We start from the raw sequence: 17,454 nt of genomic DNA, 5'->3' as shown, positions 1-17,454 counted from the left end.
TAAGGTTTTTTTTTGTTTTTTTACACTTTTATGTAAATCACTTTTTTATTTTTACTTTCATGTATGTGAGGATAAGCGGTAGAAAATGAATGAATGTATTTATTTTGTATGTATTTTTTAAATTTTTATTTAAATATGTCATTTGTTTTTATTTTTTTTTTACATTTTTCTTTGTATTTTAAATAATTTTTTACACTTTTAAGTTATTTTATTTGTATAAATCCCGGTAGCTAGAACCGCTACTGATTTAGGCCGAAACAAAAAGCATATGTCCGGTTGCTTCTCTCATCCGATCAGTCTCAAAGACCTGATAGGACAGCCCTGGCATTGGTGTCCTGATCATTCATGGACTGCTGCTGTCCTGACGTCTCTGTGGATGATTGACAGAGCCGACAAGACCAAGCGACGAGACACATTGTACCCAACCTTCATTACAAACGTCCAGGATGTAACGTGAGGTCAAAGACTGACCCATTCATGACTCCGCCCGGTATTCCTCACGCAATCCCATTGAAATGAGGTCACTGTACCAGAACGGTTAGTCATTCCTTGACGCAGAAGATGCTCTCCTTTCCGGATCAGACTGGTTTTTGTTTTTGCGTACCTGTAAATCAAGAAAAATACAACGTAAGAGCAGGAATTCTTCATGGTTTCATTCCCATTGATTATTAACTGGCGTCTGGTCGCTGACGTAAGATGATTACGTCTGAATATCGTGTTCCGTATTGGTGGTCGAGTCCGTCAAGCGGTGCAGGCTATGATTGTTCATTTGCATATTTGGGGGCTGCGACCAATAGTCGTTTTCTTGATTGATTGATGTGAAGCTTGTTGTATTGATAATGGAGTCATCCGGCGAGGTCCTAAACAGACCACATCAATACCAACCAGACCAAAACCGTCACTGCGTTCCTCCCCCCCGGGTATCAAAGCTGCGGGGCTGGCTCTGAATTCACAGGCTTTTTCACGGTATCGGTCCTGATGATTCTACCCGATTCCTCAGGCCGCTGAGTCGGCACGCAGCACACACAAATAAACCGCAGGAGACATGAAAAGAGGCCGCAGACTAGACTGGACACGTGCAGGCAGGGTCGGCTAAAGACTCCGCAACAATCTGACCAGACTCAACAGGAACCGGGAAAGCAAATAGTCTGGAAAAGGTGAACAGAGATGAATGGAAAAAACACAAAGAACTGAAAAGAATGGAATGAAGGCCAAGACAATAATAACAACATCGACGGTGGTTGAGATCCACATCATCTTTTCATTTTTAGCAACAGTTAACAAGTTGTCAGTTAACTCGTTAACAAGTTAACTCGTTCGCTCCCAAAGACGTATTTATACGATTTTTTTTATTTGTGCGAGAGGCCCAAAGAGTTGATTATGTGAGCATGGGTGGTGCAGTTTTCAGCTCCTAAAACCACCACAAGGTGGCAGAAATACATTGGTAATGGTAATGGTAATGCTAATGCTAATGGTAATGGTAATGGTTTAATTTCATTTGAACATGCATCAGATTCCAATTGAGTGCATCCCATAATCAGTTCCCAGTTCCACATGTCCAAAAGGAGTAGGAAGAAGCAAAGCTTATTAAATCCTACCCCTCCATCTGGTACTTTTACAATCACTAACTGTTACATTTGTTCACTTCCTGCTTTCCTAATATCATTTGTTTTTATTTATTTATGTAAATTTTTACAATCAGTAACTGTTACATTTGTTCACTTCCTGCTTTCCTAATATCATTTGTTTTTATTTATTTATTTATTTATGTAAATTTTTACAATCAGTAACTGTTACATTTGTTCACTTCCTGCTTTCCTAATATAGTTTTTTTATTTTTATTTTCTATCTCATATCACTAAAATTTCTAAAAAAATCACTAAAAATTTATATAATTTTTTTTTTTTTTTTTTTTTTTTTTTATTTTTTGTCCCGTACCGAAGTACGAGCTATTGGTTAAATAGCTATGACTTGAAATGTATCTTTTTTTCTTTTTTTATGTTGAGAAAAGATATTTAGCTGAAACTTACCCACCACAATAATCTGTGTGCCTTGAAAAGTCAGTCAAAAACATCCAAAATGGCCGACACGGAGAGTGACAGCTAACTAGCTAGAATTGAATAAGTTCATAAAAGGAATATTTTCTTACTTACAGCACGGAATACCTGTTTATGACTTTCAAATAACACTCATATAGTCACCTTTACACTCTGATTATTCATTGTTGGCATCACATTGCAGAACTCTCTTATGCAAGCCGTGTGGCCCTAACCACTCTTCCACCGCGTCATTTTCTCAACATAAAGCGATGCTAGGTGCTTTCACCGACACCCCGAACATCGTTATTATGTATTATGTATCCATCCGTCTTCTGCTTATCCAAGGTGGGGGTCACAAGCAGCACTCCCACTTTTGGACCCCCCCCCCAGGGGGGCGTCCGGGTGCCATCTTGACCAGAGTTTCACCCAGATGACGTGTAAAAAGTGTAAAAACTGACATTTTCATGGCTGTTCAAAGTGCTCGCTAATCGCGCGTCGGGTGGGGGGGGGGGGTTGGGGGTTCCATTCTCAGCCCACCCAGGAATGGCTGGGGATCCACTGGCGGACATTTACGTAACATTATATAAGCCACATGTCATGTACGCCATATGTCAAATGGTTAACATGCAACAGAATGGATTTCTTTTGCCGAAGCGTAGCAGCGGCGGCTTGAGTTACGCGGTTGTTTGGGCGTCGTGCCGCAGCGCATAACACATAACAACAAGAATGCGTGTCAAGGTATCCACTTGAAATTCATCATGTAAGTTAATGGCCTTTAAAATAGAGCTAGCCATATCCCGTAACTTTGCTCAGCGACCTTTTAAGGCCCAAACAATCCTTGTCGTACCTCACGGGTTCCTTTTCTGTGTATATTAATATTTTCATCGTTAGGACAATGGGAAACATGTTTACGGCCTTCTAAATATTTTTTTCGACATGATTAGAGACCTCTAGACATTAAGTAACACCCCTATGTTCACCTTCACACTTGTAGGATCCAATATATTAGACATCATAACAGAAAATAGGACATATAGAACATAAATAAGATCTTTTTTTACTTCCTGTTCTGTCCAGTACTTCCTGCGGTGGCTGTTGTCTCATCAGTGTAACATTACTAGCAACTAGTAACCAATTCAGAGTACTACATAGCATATTAACTTAGCCATTTTTAGGCATGAAAAAGGCTTCATTTAGACAAAAAAGATACTTTTGATTAATTATCAATAGATTTGGACTATTAATAGACCATATTCAACCACTAAATAGATGTATTAATTCATATATTTTTTTAAAAACTGTGATAAATTGGATAGACCGTGGGGGATTACTGTCCTTAAATACAATTATTACATACAATTGTTTGAGAAAAATATATTCAATAGTGCAAAATAATAATAATAATAAATAAAATATTATTACAAATATATTAAATATATTTTTAAAATATATAAAAAAAAATATTACAAAATAAGAAAGAAAATACCCTGGCTCCTAGCACATTTGGGAATCAGATTTTTGGTTTTTAAAAAAGATTTTACTATTTTGTTAATCAAATTAAGCCATTTTGATCCACAGTAAACACATCATCAATATAAGCAGGTAAAAATGTGGAAATATGATCAGGACAATTCAGGTTTCACAATTTTTAGTTGATGTTTTTATTAGGGCTGTCATATCATTTCAAACGAATTAATCATGGTTAATCACCATTTGCAACTAATGCCTGAACTACTGTATGAACATTGTTACTGTATATTTTTTTAAGAAAAACATGCCATGATTATTTTTTGAAAAAGTCGCTAAAATATGCGCTTTGTTTTATGATGCAGTACCTGTAAAAAATAATAATAATAATAATTAAACACTGAATGAATTAACAGTGCTGTTCAGCAATTGACGCCCCAGCCAAGAGAACGAAGGACCGGCAGCGCCCTCTGGTGGCAGGTCTGAAAACATGCGCTTTGAATGAGAATATGAAGGTGGCCAATAATTAATTCTTCATAAACATCACAAGCCAATGAAATATCCAACAATAGTTCTCTTGTATTTTTTGGCCCGCCCTCAGGTGAAGTATTACAAAATGACGTATTTGATGACCGCTCCCAACACCATATCAGAAATTAATTCAGAAATTAATTAACAAATGTTGGCTGTTTGGTGGCAATTATACATCAAAACATATTGAAATACAAGTGATATGTAGTATTCTGGTTGTTAGGTAGTAGACAGTACCTTACATTGCATTACCTTAACACTGCATGAAGTCAGCCAAAATATAAAAAAAAAAATGTTCTCCCATTCAGTGTGGAAGTGGTACATTTTTGGCTTCTGAAGTTTAAAAGAAACAAATTCAGGGCTAACTGGGTAGCTCGCTAGCTTGCTTGACACTAGGCGATCCGTACTGGGAACTCGATCGGTCTGCACAGGAGTTACGTCAACAAATTTTTATGACAAAGCTCACATGCTGTGGTAGTTATTATTTTTGGAATATTGGACAATCTGGCGTGGGACTGTACTTAGCCCCCAAGGTGGGTCTTTAGCTCCCCAGAAAACAACCAATCACCATTCTTATTTGCGGTACTGAGCAGCGGTTGCCGTCAAGCTGCCTGCCATATATGGACTTCCTACAGACGTGGGAAATCCCGTGATGTCGTCTCACCCCAAGAATACACGAGATTTTGGCTACGACACTTCCACGTCATGTCGAAGAAGAATACAACCTATGAATCATAAGCCTGACAAGTGAAGGACGGGGCCCCCTTTTAAGGGGTCCAACAGTTTTTGGTTTGCCGGTCAAAGCATCATTTGAGCAATCCAGTGAGGAAGCCACTGGTCAGGATTCCAACCACGAGGATGACAACCATGATGAGTAAAGTCAAAGCCCGCCGTACAAGCAGCTGTTTCCCTGAGAGAACATCTCCAACGATGGTGGCTGCAACGTGGTCCTCAGCGGCGCTCTCACAGCCGGACGCGACGGCGGTAACCTTACCCGCTTTCACCACAGAGTCTAAAGATCCAATCATAAAAGTTTGGAGTTATTTGAACCGGATGACCGAAGTCACTTCATTTGAACTTGCCTGGATCTTCCACTGCGTCCGTGTCCGTGTCCGTGTCCGGGACCTCCACCTTGACCTGGACTCCAGCTCTCAAGCGTGCCTGCTCAAAGACACGAGTGGGGTCATTTTCATGTTTCGTGTGGTATGTTTCTCGTGGAGATGAAATGACACACCTCTTCAGCGGCCTTTTTCCAGTCAAGCTTATGCAAATAAGCGATGAAGAAAATGGACTGAGCCAACACACACACGGTCAGTCCAGTCCAAAGTCCTGCTCAGGAGACAACACCATTTCTTTCAATTGGGATAGCAAAACATTCACCGGATAGTGGAGCCCCGCCTACACTGACACTTACTATGGTAGCCGTTATGTCATTGGATGCTCATATCACCGAGTACTTCAAAAATAAATAATTAAAAATAAATAAATAAAATTTAAAAAATTAAATAAGTAAACTTAAACTACATTAGGAAAGCAGGAAGTAAACAAATGTAAAAATAAAAAACCTTAAAATATTTTTTAAAATAGTAATAAATAAATAAATAAATAAACTTAAACTATATTAGGAAAGCAGGAAGTACTAATGTAAAAATAAAAAACCTTAAAAAAGTAAAATAATAATAATAATAAAGAAATAAATAAAATAAAAAAAATAAAAAAATAAACTTAAACTATATTAGGAAAGCAGGAGGAAGTGAACAAATGTAAAAATAAAAAACCTTAAAATATTTTTTTAACAATAATAAAAAATAAATAAATAAAATTAAAAAAAATTAAATAAACTTAAATTATATCAGGAAAGCAGAAAGCAGGAAGTGAACAAATGTAACAGTTACTGATTGTAAAAGTACCAGATCTTACCAGTACCAGTATGTATATATATATATATATATATCACTATATTGACAGTTACTATGGTACCCATTATGTCATGGCATGGTCATATCACCTCATACTTTGATACGTGACAAAAATTTTAAAAATAAAATGTTTTTTTATAATAATAAAAAAATTAATAAATAAAATAAAAAAAATTTAACTATATTAGGAAAGCAGGAAGTGAACAAATGTAACAGTTAGTGATTGTAAAAGTACCAGATGGAGGGGTAGGGTTTAATAAGCTTTGCTTCTTCCTACTCCTTTTGGACATGTGGAACTGGGAACTGATTATGGGATGCACTCATTGGAATCTGATGGATGTTCAAATGAAATTAAACCATTACCATTACCATTACCATTACCATTACCATGACCATATATCCCAGTTCGGGACAGTAAACTCCACTGTACAATCCACTGTGGGATGGTTCCTACTTACCAACGATGCCCATTCCCGCTGCAAACATCAAGGAGGCACCAATGGGAAAGCCGATGAAGTAGTATCCCACCAGATTACACGCAGCGCCGATCTTTTGTTTTCCCGCTCCTCGAATGACGCCTCCACTGACACCCTGTCGTGATCAGTGGCGGTGTCGTGACTCCGTGCTCGTTTGCACCGTCTCCAATATCTCACATGAGTTGGTTTCTCACCGCTACCGCGTCAGCAATGTGCATGAAGCCAAAAACCACCAAGACGTCAGCAACCCTTTTCAGGATGTCTCTGGAAAAAAACATAGAAGATAGAATAGTAGCATTTTAGCTAGTAGATTAGCTCATCAGACTTTTTTGGAGAACGATGCAGCTGCAAATGCCTGATTTGGTGTAACTTTTTCTCCAGTTCTAGAACTGATCTGGGGTGTTTTCGTGGGGGAGCAGCCACGACTAGTCAGACCCCTTCACGGGAACAACCGAGGACCTGCTGGTGAAATCCTGGTTGACTGACAATGAAGCACAAACCCATGAAAAGGTTCTACAACGGTGAGACCACATTTCTTTTCCTTTTTTGGCCCTTTTCCTGACCGCAGATATTGATCATAATTATACAACCGCATGCCGATACATGTTTGAGCTAGCTCGCTGTTAGCGAAGTTGGTCTTAGCATCTTTGGTTCGACTGCTGTCCCTGCAACCCAAAACCCGGATCCTGTAAATGTTTGGAGGGATAGACTGGGATACCTGCAGAGTGCTGTGCATGGGCAACACTAGACTCAAAATACTAATACGACTGTTGAAAATACTACTTACAATACACAAAACGGCACTTACTGTTCTGTGGTGAAAATGTATCCAACTACTTTCCTGCAAAGGCTGAAGGTGGCTCCAATAAAACAGGCTGTTATGACTGCAATGGAGGAGAAATACTTTTAGTCAAAAGAGCAAATTAACAACATTAGAAATTCAATTCATATTGTTACACATATTTGTTTCAATATGATTTTTTTTTTTTTACTAACAAATTCAACCACAAAACACCAATTACAAATACAAATAGACGATTGAAAGGGTGAAGGAAAACTCATTTCTGGGGATCACAATAGATGAAAATATGATCTGGAAACCTCATATTACAAATATACGACATAAGGTGGCAAGAAATATTTCAATATTGAACAAAGAAAAAAATTGTTCTCAATCAGAAATCACTCCACACTCTTTATTGCTCTCTGGTTCTACCATATCTTACGTATTGTGTGGAAATATGGGCTAATAACTATAAAAGCAATCTGCAAAAAAGGCCAGTAAGGATAATTCATAATGGCGCCTACAGAGAACATACTAACTCCTTATTTCTAAAATGACAAATACTTCAACTTGCTGATATAGTTCATCTTCAAACAGCTAAAATAATGCATAAGGCTAAAAATTACCAACCAATTAGCTAAAAATGTCATCCAATACTTCTCTACAAGAGAGGAGAAATATGATCTCAGGGAAGAACTACATTTGAAACAATTAAAAAAAAAAACTATATTAATTTATATATATATATTGTACTTCGGTACGTGACAAAAATAAAAAAAATTTTTTTTAATAATAACATAAAAAAACTTCAACTACATTAGGAAAATATTAGAAATTCCTAAAATGAATTTTTAGTGATTGTTTAGAATTTTTTAGAAATTTTATTAACATTTTTGTGATAATATTCCAATGTCGGATTGGCTGTCCAACAGTTCCAAAAACCAAACTCGCCATTGTTTGTACATTGTTTATATATTTTTGTTTCTAAGCTGTGATTCAGGGGTTCTAACTGTGTATAATTGCACCAACCCACGAGCAAACCAAGTCTCTTACATGCACAGATGATGGGAACTTTGCAAGACAGCCAGGCCTGCTCGATGTTTCCTGCACCAAGAGCATTCCCCACTCGCACGCTAGCAGCGGCTGAAAATCCAAGTGGGAACTGGAAGTACAACATGTCAATGTAAGTATTTTGGATTCGCTGGAAATGACTGGGAATGTTGCCCATCATCCACGATCCCAATATGAGACTCCCAACGCACGTCTTTCTCTTTACTGTGTATTATAAAGATATATAAAGCTCTAAAAAGAGAAAGCTATGTTATTCCTTAGCATGTGCTCCCATCTTGTGGTCCACAGGAACATGACAACTACATAACCCATTTGGAGCAGAAAGTCCACCATGACGGTAAGCAAGAGAGAGCAAGAGTTAGCATACGCTGCTATCTTGTGGTTTTTAGGAATGTTAGGTCATTTTCAAAAGTAGACATTATTATGGTAGTTGTTAGCATGTTAGCATTGCTAGCATGGTAACATTAGCATAACATAATTTTTAGACATTTTCATAGGTCAGGTGCTAACATTAGAATCTTAGCATTGCTCTCAAGCTAACATTAGCATTCTGTATTTTTTGTGATTTTCGTGCATACGAACTTAAGCATATACTTAACATTAGCATATTAGCATTTTTAGCCATTTTCATAGGTTAGGTGCTAACATTAGCATTCTGCATTTTTTGCGATATTCGTGAATATGAACTTAAGCATATACTTAACATTAGCATATTCACATTTTTAGCTATTTTCAGAGGTTAGGTGCTAACCTTAGAATGTTAGCATTTTGCATTTTTTGCAATATTCGTGAATATGAACTTAAGCATATACTTAACGTTAGCATATTAGCATTTTTAGCCATTTTCATAGGTTAGGTGCTAATATTAATATGTTAGCATTGCTCTCAAGCTAACATTAACATTCTGCATTTTTTGCGATTTTTCATGAATATGAACTTAAGCATATACTTAACATTAGCATATTAGCATTTTTAGCCATTTTCATAGGTTAGGTGCTAACATTAGCATTCTGCATTTTTTGCGATATTCGTGAATATGAACTTAAGCATATACTTAACATTAGCATATTAGCATTTTTAGCTATTTTCATAGGTTAGGTGCTAACCTTAGAATGTTAGCATTCTGCATTTTTTGCAATATTTGTGAATATGAACTTAAGCATATACTTAACGTTAGCATATTAGCATTTTTAGCCATTTTCATAGGTTAGGTGCTAATATTAATATGTTAGCATTGCTCTCAAGCTAACATTAACATTCTGCATTTTTTGCGATTTTTCGTGAATATGAACTTAAGCATATACTTAACGTTAGCATATTAGCATTTTTAGCCATTTTTTTTATTTCTTAAGAACACAGAAAAAAGAAAGCCGCGTGCAGACGCGTCGCATAAGGGCTGCGGATGATTTCCTTCCCGGAGGAATTACCATGTACGCTATAGCTGTCAGTTGGTATGCTATGGCTTGCGCTCCCAGCTCAGCCTCACTAATGAGGCCCGCCAGGACTCCTCCCACCTCAAACATCCACCACTCAAGACAAAGCATTAGCATGCTCGGTACGGCCAGTTTGACAAAGGGCCCCCACTCCTGGAGACAGTCCAGTGACCAGCCTGCGGGTCAGACATCTGTCCGTCAATCAACTTTTTATAAAAACATGCAACTTTTCACATTTCACACAAGTTCAGCGAGTGAATAAAAGGGGGACTGACCTTCCCATGTGGCTTTGTGCAAACCTCTGGAGCAAATATACACAAACAAGACGACGGCCAGCAGGTACTGGGAGATGGCGTTGGCTGCTGCGGACCCACTTGAAGATGACAAACACAACATGTTTGGAAAAACAGGGAAAAACTGGAAAAACCTAGTCTTTGTTTGACATGGTATAACGTGGTCCTCGGTTTTTATTGTTTCATGCTTACAAACACAAACACAAGCGTTACGGAAGACTTACTTATGTCTCCCAATGGCTGTGTGTCAAAGAAAAGGAAAGCCATCAGCATGGAAGTGAAAATGAACATCATAAAAAGCTAAAAAGACGGACCACGCACGCCAAATAATAATGGCTGCTGGATTGTGTGTGTCCTGCTGGTACCCCCCCCCCCCCCATAATAATTGCATAATTAGGTAGAAAAAAAACATACATAAGTCGCACTGGAGTATAAGTCGCACAATGCCAAAAATGCATAATTAGGTAGAAAAAAACATACATAAGTCGCACTGGAGTATAAGTCGCACAAGGCCAAAAATGCATAATTAGGTAGAAAAAAACATACATAAGTCGCACTGGAGTATAAGTCGCACAAGACCAAAAATGCATAATTAGGTAGAAAAAAAACATACATAAGTCGCACTGGAGTATAAGTCGCACAATGCCAAAAATGCATAATTAGGTAGAAAAAAACATACATAAGTCGCACTGGAGTATAAGTCGCACAAGGCCAAAAATGCATAATTAGGTAGAAAAAAACATACATAAGTCGCACTGGAGTATAAGTCGCACAAGACCAAAAATGCATAATTAGGTAGAAAAAAACATACATAAGTCGCACTGGAGTATAAGTCGCACAATGCCAAAAATGCATAATTAGGTAGAAAAAAACATACATAAGTCGCACTGGAGTATAAGTCACACAATGCCAAAAATGCATAATTAGGTAGGTAGAAAAAAAAACATACATAAGTCACACTGGAGTATAAGTCACACAAGACCAAAAATGCATAATTAGGTAGAAAAAAAAACATACATAAGTCACACTGGAGTATAAGTCGCACAAGGCCAAAAATGCATCATGAGGTAGAAAAAAACATACATAAGTCGCACTGTAGTATAAGTCGCACAATGCCAAAAATACATAATTAGGTCGAAAAAAAACATAAGTCACACTGGAGTATAAGTCGCACAAGGCCAAAAATGCATAATTAGGTACAAAAAAAACATACATAAGTCGCACTGGAGTATAAGTCGCACAATGCCAAAAATGCATAATTAGGTACAAAAAAAACATACATAAGTCACACTGGAGTATAAGTCGCACAATGCCAAAAATGCATAATTAGGTAGAAAAAAAAACATACATAAGTCGCACTGGAGTATAAGTCGCACAATGCCAAAAATGCATAATTGGGTAGAAAAAAAACATACATAAGTCGCACTGGAGTATAAGTCGCACAATGCCAAAAATGCATAATTAGGTACAAAAAAAACATACATAAGTCACACTGGAGTATAAGTCGCACAATGCCAAAAATGCATAATTAGGTAGAAAAAAAAACATACATAAGTCGCACTGGAGTATAAGTCGCACAATGCCAAAAATGCATAATTGGGTAGAAAAAAAACATACATAAGTCGCACTGGAGTATAAGTCGCACAATGCCAAAAATGCATAATTAGGTAGAAAAAAAAACATACATAAGTCGCACTGGAATATAAGTCGCACAGTGCCAAAAATAATCGGAAAAGAACCAGAGGACCACTTATACTTTTTTTAAAAAAAAGGATGGTAGCTATGCAGATTTAATTTTAACACTATTTATTAAAAATAAAATACCGCAAACTTTAGCACTAATTTCCGGCGTATCTTTGCTGTACACATTGTTTAAGCATGCTAACTTTTCCCGACGCATTCATTCTGCAACTTCTGTATGATGTAGGAAAACTCACGCAACTCCCAAATCCAGCGGATAGAGGAAGACGTAATTGTTGACTGCGTTTAGGATGTTTCCAATCACGCCAGTTATGACCTGAGGCCAAATGATCCCCTGAAATATGACAGAAAAATAAAACTATAAAACTAAAAATATATGATGCCCACACTGCCGTTACTACGGTTCATATGAAGGTTCCACGTCACCTGGTTTTGAAGGTACCTCCCTTGGAGTTGGTACATAAACGCTGCCTGCGGTGCAAAAGCATAATTTGGAAACGATGGAAGCAAATATTCTTCACGTAAGTATGAAGTATAAGTATGAACTTACCGGCAGAGCAGGCATGAAGATCTTCACGTAGAGTTGTGATAGCCTGCACAACAAAAAAATGGGAATTACATACATTTAAATTTAAATTCAACGGGAAAAACATGTTGTTCCGCTTCCAGGTCCAGGGGGCAGAAGTCGGGAAGCACAGATTTCCTGGTCTCCCGCCATCCCTTCCAGTTCCGTCATGGAGTGTTTGGTAGGCTGATAATGATAATGGCATTGGAGATGTAAAGTATGTAAACTGAGACGTCACACTAACGTCAACCCCCCCCCCTCCCCGTCCCCGTCCCGTCCCCGCCCCGCCCACTCAGTTAGTTGATGACCACAAATTGTCCCTGTTTGCTGTTTTCCAACATGGCTAGCAACACTTGGACCAGATCCCTCATTTGCTCACAATAGATTATTCTGAATGGGGGGGGGGGGTACTGTCATGCCCTTGGTTTCCACTATAGTGACACAAATGTCCCTCTTTATTATTATTATTATACATACATACTACAGTTATTTTACATATTGAATAGCAACTAAGGCTGCACGGTGGTTGAGTGGTTAGCGTGCAGGCCTCGCAGCTAGGAGACCCGAGTTCAATTCCGCCCTTGTCATCTCAAATTTCGTTGTTTTCTCAAATTTCGTTGACAATGAAGAGTTTGCGTGGGTTTTCTCCAGGTACTCCGGTTTCTTCCCACATTCCAAAAAAACATGCTAGGTTAATTAGCGACTCCAAATTGTCCATAGGTATGAATGTGAGTGTGAATGGTTGTTTGTCTATATGTGCCCTGTGATTGGCTGGCCACCAGTCCAGGGTGTATGAAGACATCTGGGATAGGCTCCAGCACCCCCCGCGGTAGAGAATGAATGAATGAATGAACATCGACTGACCTGGCGACATCGGGGCTCTGTCGTACAGCCAGTAGAAGCGGTTCGGTGTGTATGAGGACAGCCCAGCATGGGAAACAAGCCAGCAGCAGAATGAGGATGCCCCTCTGGAGAATCACCCCCACGCGCTTCAGGTTACCACTCCCATATGTCTACACGGAGACAGACGCGGAAACGCCACAGCGTGCCGATAATTACTGTTTTGCTATATCAAAGAAAACTAACTTGATACAAACGTTCATTGTTGAAATGTTTGCAAGTGGACCCCGGGACGCCCCCGGGGGGCCCGGGTCCGAGTGGTTGTGTTTCAATAAGATAAATAAAGCGAAAGAGCAACCTTTGGTGAGGACGCTACCTGAGATATGAGGGTATCGCACGTCATCGCCAAACCGGTGCCAATGGAAATACCCGTGACGTTAACCACCTGCAATTAAAGAGACAAATACAGTGGAACCTTGGTTAGCGTACACCAATGTTAACACATTGTTTTACAATGATACGTTTACATGCTTGATACGATTCTAAATGTGTATAAAATCAATATGTATGTAAATGAATACTTAAAGGAAAACTGCCCTATTTTTTAATTTTTAAAGAGAAAAGCAGCTAGCACATAACGCTAAAAATGATAAAAATACTATAAGTATTACATATTATCATGAATGTATCTGTTACTGCATGTCTCAGCATGGATGTAAAATCTAATTGGAGGTATTTTGGATGGCTTTATACTTCAAATAGGTGTATCCCATGATGTGCTTTGTTAGCTTCCTCATGCTAACTCTTCCTTTCTCTTTAGAATCCACAGAAAAGGGAAAGGGTTGTGAATGATGGGCAAAAAAAACCCCAAAAACTGCAGTTTCCTTAACTTTAACCGACATCAAAGATGTAGTATTTTTTCTTTAGCAAAATGTCGGCACTTGGAACTTTCTTTGACTCCATTTTGGGTTATTTTTTTTATATTATTTCTAAAGCTGACTCGGTTAGAGTACATGTGGAACTGATTATTGACCCTAACCAAGGTTCCGCTGTTTCTTAAACAAAAATTGCCGAATTTGCATATTTCCCGATCAAGTGAGGCTGCCATGAGCGAGTTGCATCATGGCGCCTGCTAGCTTGTGTTTGTTAGCATGTGGCTAACAATATATTTACGACACAGCATGGCTTTTTATAACTTGTATAATGTCTTTAATGTAACATGACATCATAATTCTTGCTCATATGTCGGAAGGAACAGTGGTAGGTGCTTGTCACTGCCGTTCTTCCATAGAATAGAAGCCAGTACAGTCAAATGAATGGAAGGTATTTTTATGGGCTGCTGAGTGACTGAATGAAGATGGGGGGTTACATGCCCAGGCTCACCAGGATGTGACCAGACTTTTCCAACAAAGTAGCAGTCCTTACCGCTATTGATAAGGAAACAGCTGCTAGTTCCGTTTTCCCCAGATGGCCACAGAACACCGTGCTGACCAGGCTGATCATGAAAACCATCATCTGGGAAATGACCTGGAGGAAAGAAAACACTTAGTTTTCTTAGTTTCTTAGCCCAAGATGGTCCAGGGTGGCCCAGGGTGGCCGGAGACCAGGAGTCAGATAATGGATGGATGGATGTTCACCAAAAATCTTGTTTTGATATCACAATGTGTTTTATCTGTAGTTGTGCATAGTGTATGGTGTGTGTGTGTGGGGGGGGGTGTTCAGGCTGTCCAAACAAGCTACTGTAAATGTCTAACCTGCCGGTGTACTCATTTGCTCACGTGCTCAACCGTGCCATGGATCAACGTTTTGCTATTAAACGCTGGTGTTGAACTTGGGTCCTTTTTAATAATCCTGTTTTTTTAAATCATATTGCGTCCAGTAGACATAACGTCAGGTCTTCATTCGGGTCTTGAGACGTGACAGCGAGGGACACTTGGATGTTGTAAAGCAACACATGTAGATATGCCAAGAGATTATATATATGTCAAGAAAAAACTGTATTTCATCTTTATTAGTATTATTATTATCAACTTCTGTCTTTGTTCTTTTTCCCCCTTTTTTCTGTTGTTTTATTTTATTTTATTTTCCAAATATTTTTTCTTAATTCTTTTCACACTATTATGACTTTATTCCCATAATATTTTGACTTTATTATCCCATTCTTTCAAAACTGATAACATTATTTTGTTAACTCCCTAACTTTGTTCATTTTTTGATAGCTTCTCATAATTTTATCCGTAATATTTCAACTTTATGCAACTGTTATGATATTTATTTTTTTCTTCTTAAATATTTCAACTCTACACTACACAAATTACATTATTATCATCATAATAATATGTAATATTGTGATTTTTTTTCTCTTAATATTTTGACTTTATTCTAGTAACATTAAATATTTTCTTCTACCTAACTTTATTCATTGTTTGATTGCTTCTTGTAATTTAATCCTTAATATTTCAACTTTATGCAACTGTTATATTTATTTTGTTTTTCTTCTTAAATATTTCAACTCTATGCTACACAAATGACATTATTTTTATCATAATAGTATGTAAAATTGTGACTTTTTCTCTTCATATTTTGACTTTATTCTAGTAACATTTAATATTTTCTGCTACCTAACTTTATTCATTGTTTGATTGCTTCTCATAATTTTATCCTTAATATTTCAACTTTATGCGACTGTTGTGATATATATTTTTTTCCACATATATTCTATTCATACAGATATATAGAAAATACATCTTCCACCATATTCGAACTAATGATATATATTGAATATATTGAATGCATTTCCATTGTGACAAATTGCGGTGCGTTCACTTACCACTGGCCCTGCTAGCTTGAAGAGTTGAAGCAGTTCATTACGGTAACTGAGCGGGATACACGAACCGAGGCGTCCCGAGCACAAACTCGGAAGATCCGCTCCACTTGTCTCCGAAGCTTCCCTCGCTCCCTCCGAATACTCCATTGTCTTGTTCCCGCCGTCCATGTTGCTCGGGTGCCGAGTGGGAGTACTTGATGGAGGCGAAGTTCTACCAACAGTACAAAGATGGACGGAACGTGGGGCTCCACTTCACCTGTGCCTTGATGCCCACGGGTGGTGCATTTACGGCCCCTCGGACACACATGTATTTCTTGCATCCCAAGCGAGCAGAATGCGGTGGGCGATACTGAAGATCAATTTGATACCAAACAAAAACAGGGACGATACATGTGTTGATATCGATATCTTTTAAACCGGAAATTCTTATTGAATTATTTGTGATTTTGCAAAGCAGTAGATTTACATAGAAATATTTTAAGAGATGAAAATACATATTTTTATCAACAAAGCAGCAATTAAACTGTGTATAAATACAACAAAGCAGTACTGGGAGTATCCTTGGCCAGCGTTTGTAGTATTACAAAGCAATATGCAGCGTGTACTGTGTAACATGCATTCCTCCAAGACGACCAAATACCGTGAAGACCCGTCACTCTGCCTGTTAACCATCACTGGAGCTCATCAAACAATAACGATCCAATGAGTCAGCATGAAAAAGATGCTTTGGGTTAATGAAAAATGAACAACAGTGTGCAGCCCACCTGAAGAACACGTGACTTTAGAACCATCTGGACCATTAGACTTGTGGAGACCAGCAGACCCCCGGCTGCTCTCCAGGACCTTCAGCGAATGACAAAAAAAAGTGTCAAAATGAATAATTGATGTCTATTTTTGACAGGTAAGGTTCTTGGTGATGTGAACATCCAGCAACTTTGCACTGTTTTCCACACTGACTTTGTTGATGGTCAGTGGAGGATGATGGGTAAGTCAATGGCGTTTGATGACACCCAGTATGATCCCCAAACGTGGACTAGAGGTTTTTATGCAGCCGTAGGTCAGCAGGATGAAAAACAGGGGGCTGAGAACACTTCCTGGTGGGACACCATGTTCCGTTGAATGTCTTGCTCAGTCAAGTGTTAAACACCGGGGGGGAGGGGGGCACGCAGATTATTTTTGTCCAGGGCCCAGCCAAAACTTTCAATGGCCCTGCCGGCACGTATCATGTAGTGACAATGTTAGCAAGCGAGCAGCTCAGACAGGAACAGGAAAAGGAAGTGGAAAAGAGAGTTGTTTTGGGTCAACAAGCAGACATGTTGCTTTTTTAATGTGTTTCTACAAATAAAGTTAATAGTAAGTAACTTAACACCATGTCACCCGCTTTCCCTTGTAAGTGAACGAGTTGAATGAATACCCGCGAGTTGTGACTCAGTAAAAAAACTCGCGAGTTTTGAACGACTCGGTCAATACTCCACCATCACCAATATTCACGGTTGCAATCTGACTGA

At 38.4% G+C, this 17,454-nt stretch overlaps 1 protein-coding gene across 2 annotated transcripts; it reads right to left on the bottom strand.

Moving 5' to 3' along the window:
- Positions 1 to 3,678: 3,678 nt before the first annotated feature.
- Positions 3,679 to 16,349, bottom strand: LOC131127595 (multidrug and toxin extrusion protein 1-like). Of its 2 annotated transcripts, none has more exons than XM_078793666.1 (16): positions 15,950 to 16,349; positions 14,545 to 14,646; positions 13,496 to 13,564; positions 13,144 to 13,292; positions 12,265 to 12,307; positions 12,141 to 12,185; positions 11,951 to 12,048; positions 9,996 to 10,093; positions 9,715 to 9,896; positions 8,270 to 8,378; positions 7,241 to 7,316; positions 6,627 to 6,696; positions 6,415 to 6,547; positions 5,272 to 5,369; positions 5,120 to 5,198; positions 3,679 to 5,049 (listed from the first exon to the last, which is right to left on the bottom strand). In XM_078793666.1, exons 1-16 carry the CDS (start codon positions 16,112 to 16,114, stop codon positions 4,844 to 4,846), a joined length of 1,722 nt encoding a protein of 573 aa, XP_078649792.1. In that variant the 5' UTR covers positions 16,115 to 16,349; the 3' UTR covers positions 3,679 to 4,843. The 2 variants fall into 2 exon arrangements, with proteins under 2 accessions (XP_078649792.1, XP_078649793.1); XM_078793667.1 differs by having other exon boundaries at positions 5,272 to 5,366.
- Between the last annotated feature and the right edge of the window lie 1,105 nt (positions 16,350 to 17,454).

This window comes from Doryrhamphus excisus, linkage group LG9 (genome assembly GCF_037039965.1).
Source record: "Doryrhamphus excisus strain RoL-2023G ecotype Guam linkage group LG9, RoL_Dexc_Guam_v1.1, whole genome shotgun sequence".
Classification (NCBI taxonomy): domain Eukaryota; kingdom Metazoa; phylum Chordata; class Actinopteri; order Syngnathiformes; family Syngnathidae; genus Doryrhamphus; species Doryrhamphus excisus.
Note: the sequence above shows the minus strand (reverse complement) of the source record. Positions and strands in the feature narration are given on the sequence as shown.

Bases quoted from the DNA above. Each gene is read 5' to 3' on its own strand.
- LOC131127595 (XM_078793666.1), bottom strand. From the start codon at position 16,114: ATGGACGGCGGGAACAAGACAATGGAGTATTCGGAGGGAGCGAGGGAA. The intron at 14,647-15,949 runs GTAAGTGAACGC...TCTTTCCTCCAG, and splicing joins TCAAGCTAGCAGGGCCAGTG to GTCATTTCCCAGATGATGGT. The intron at 7,317-8,269 runs GTAAGAGACTTG...CCTCCATTGCAG, and splicing joins AGTTCCCATCATCTGTGCAT to TCATAACAGCCTGTTTTATT.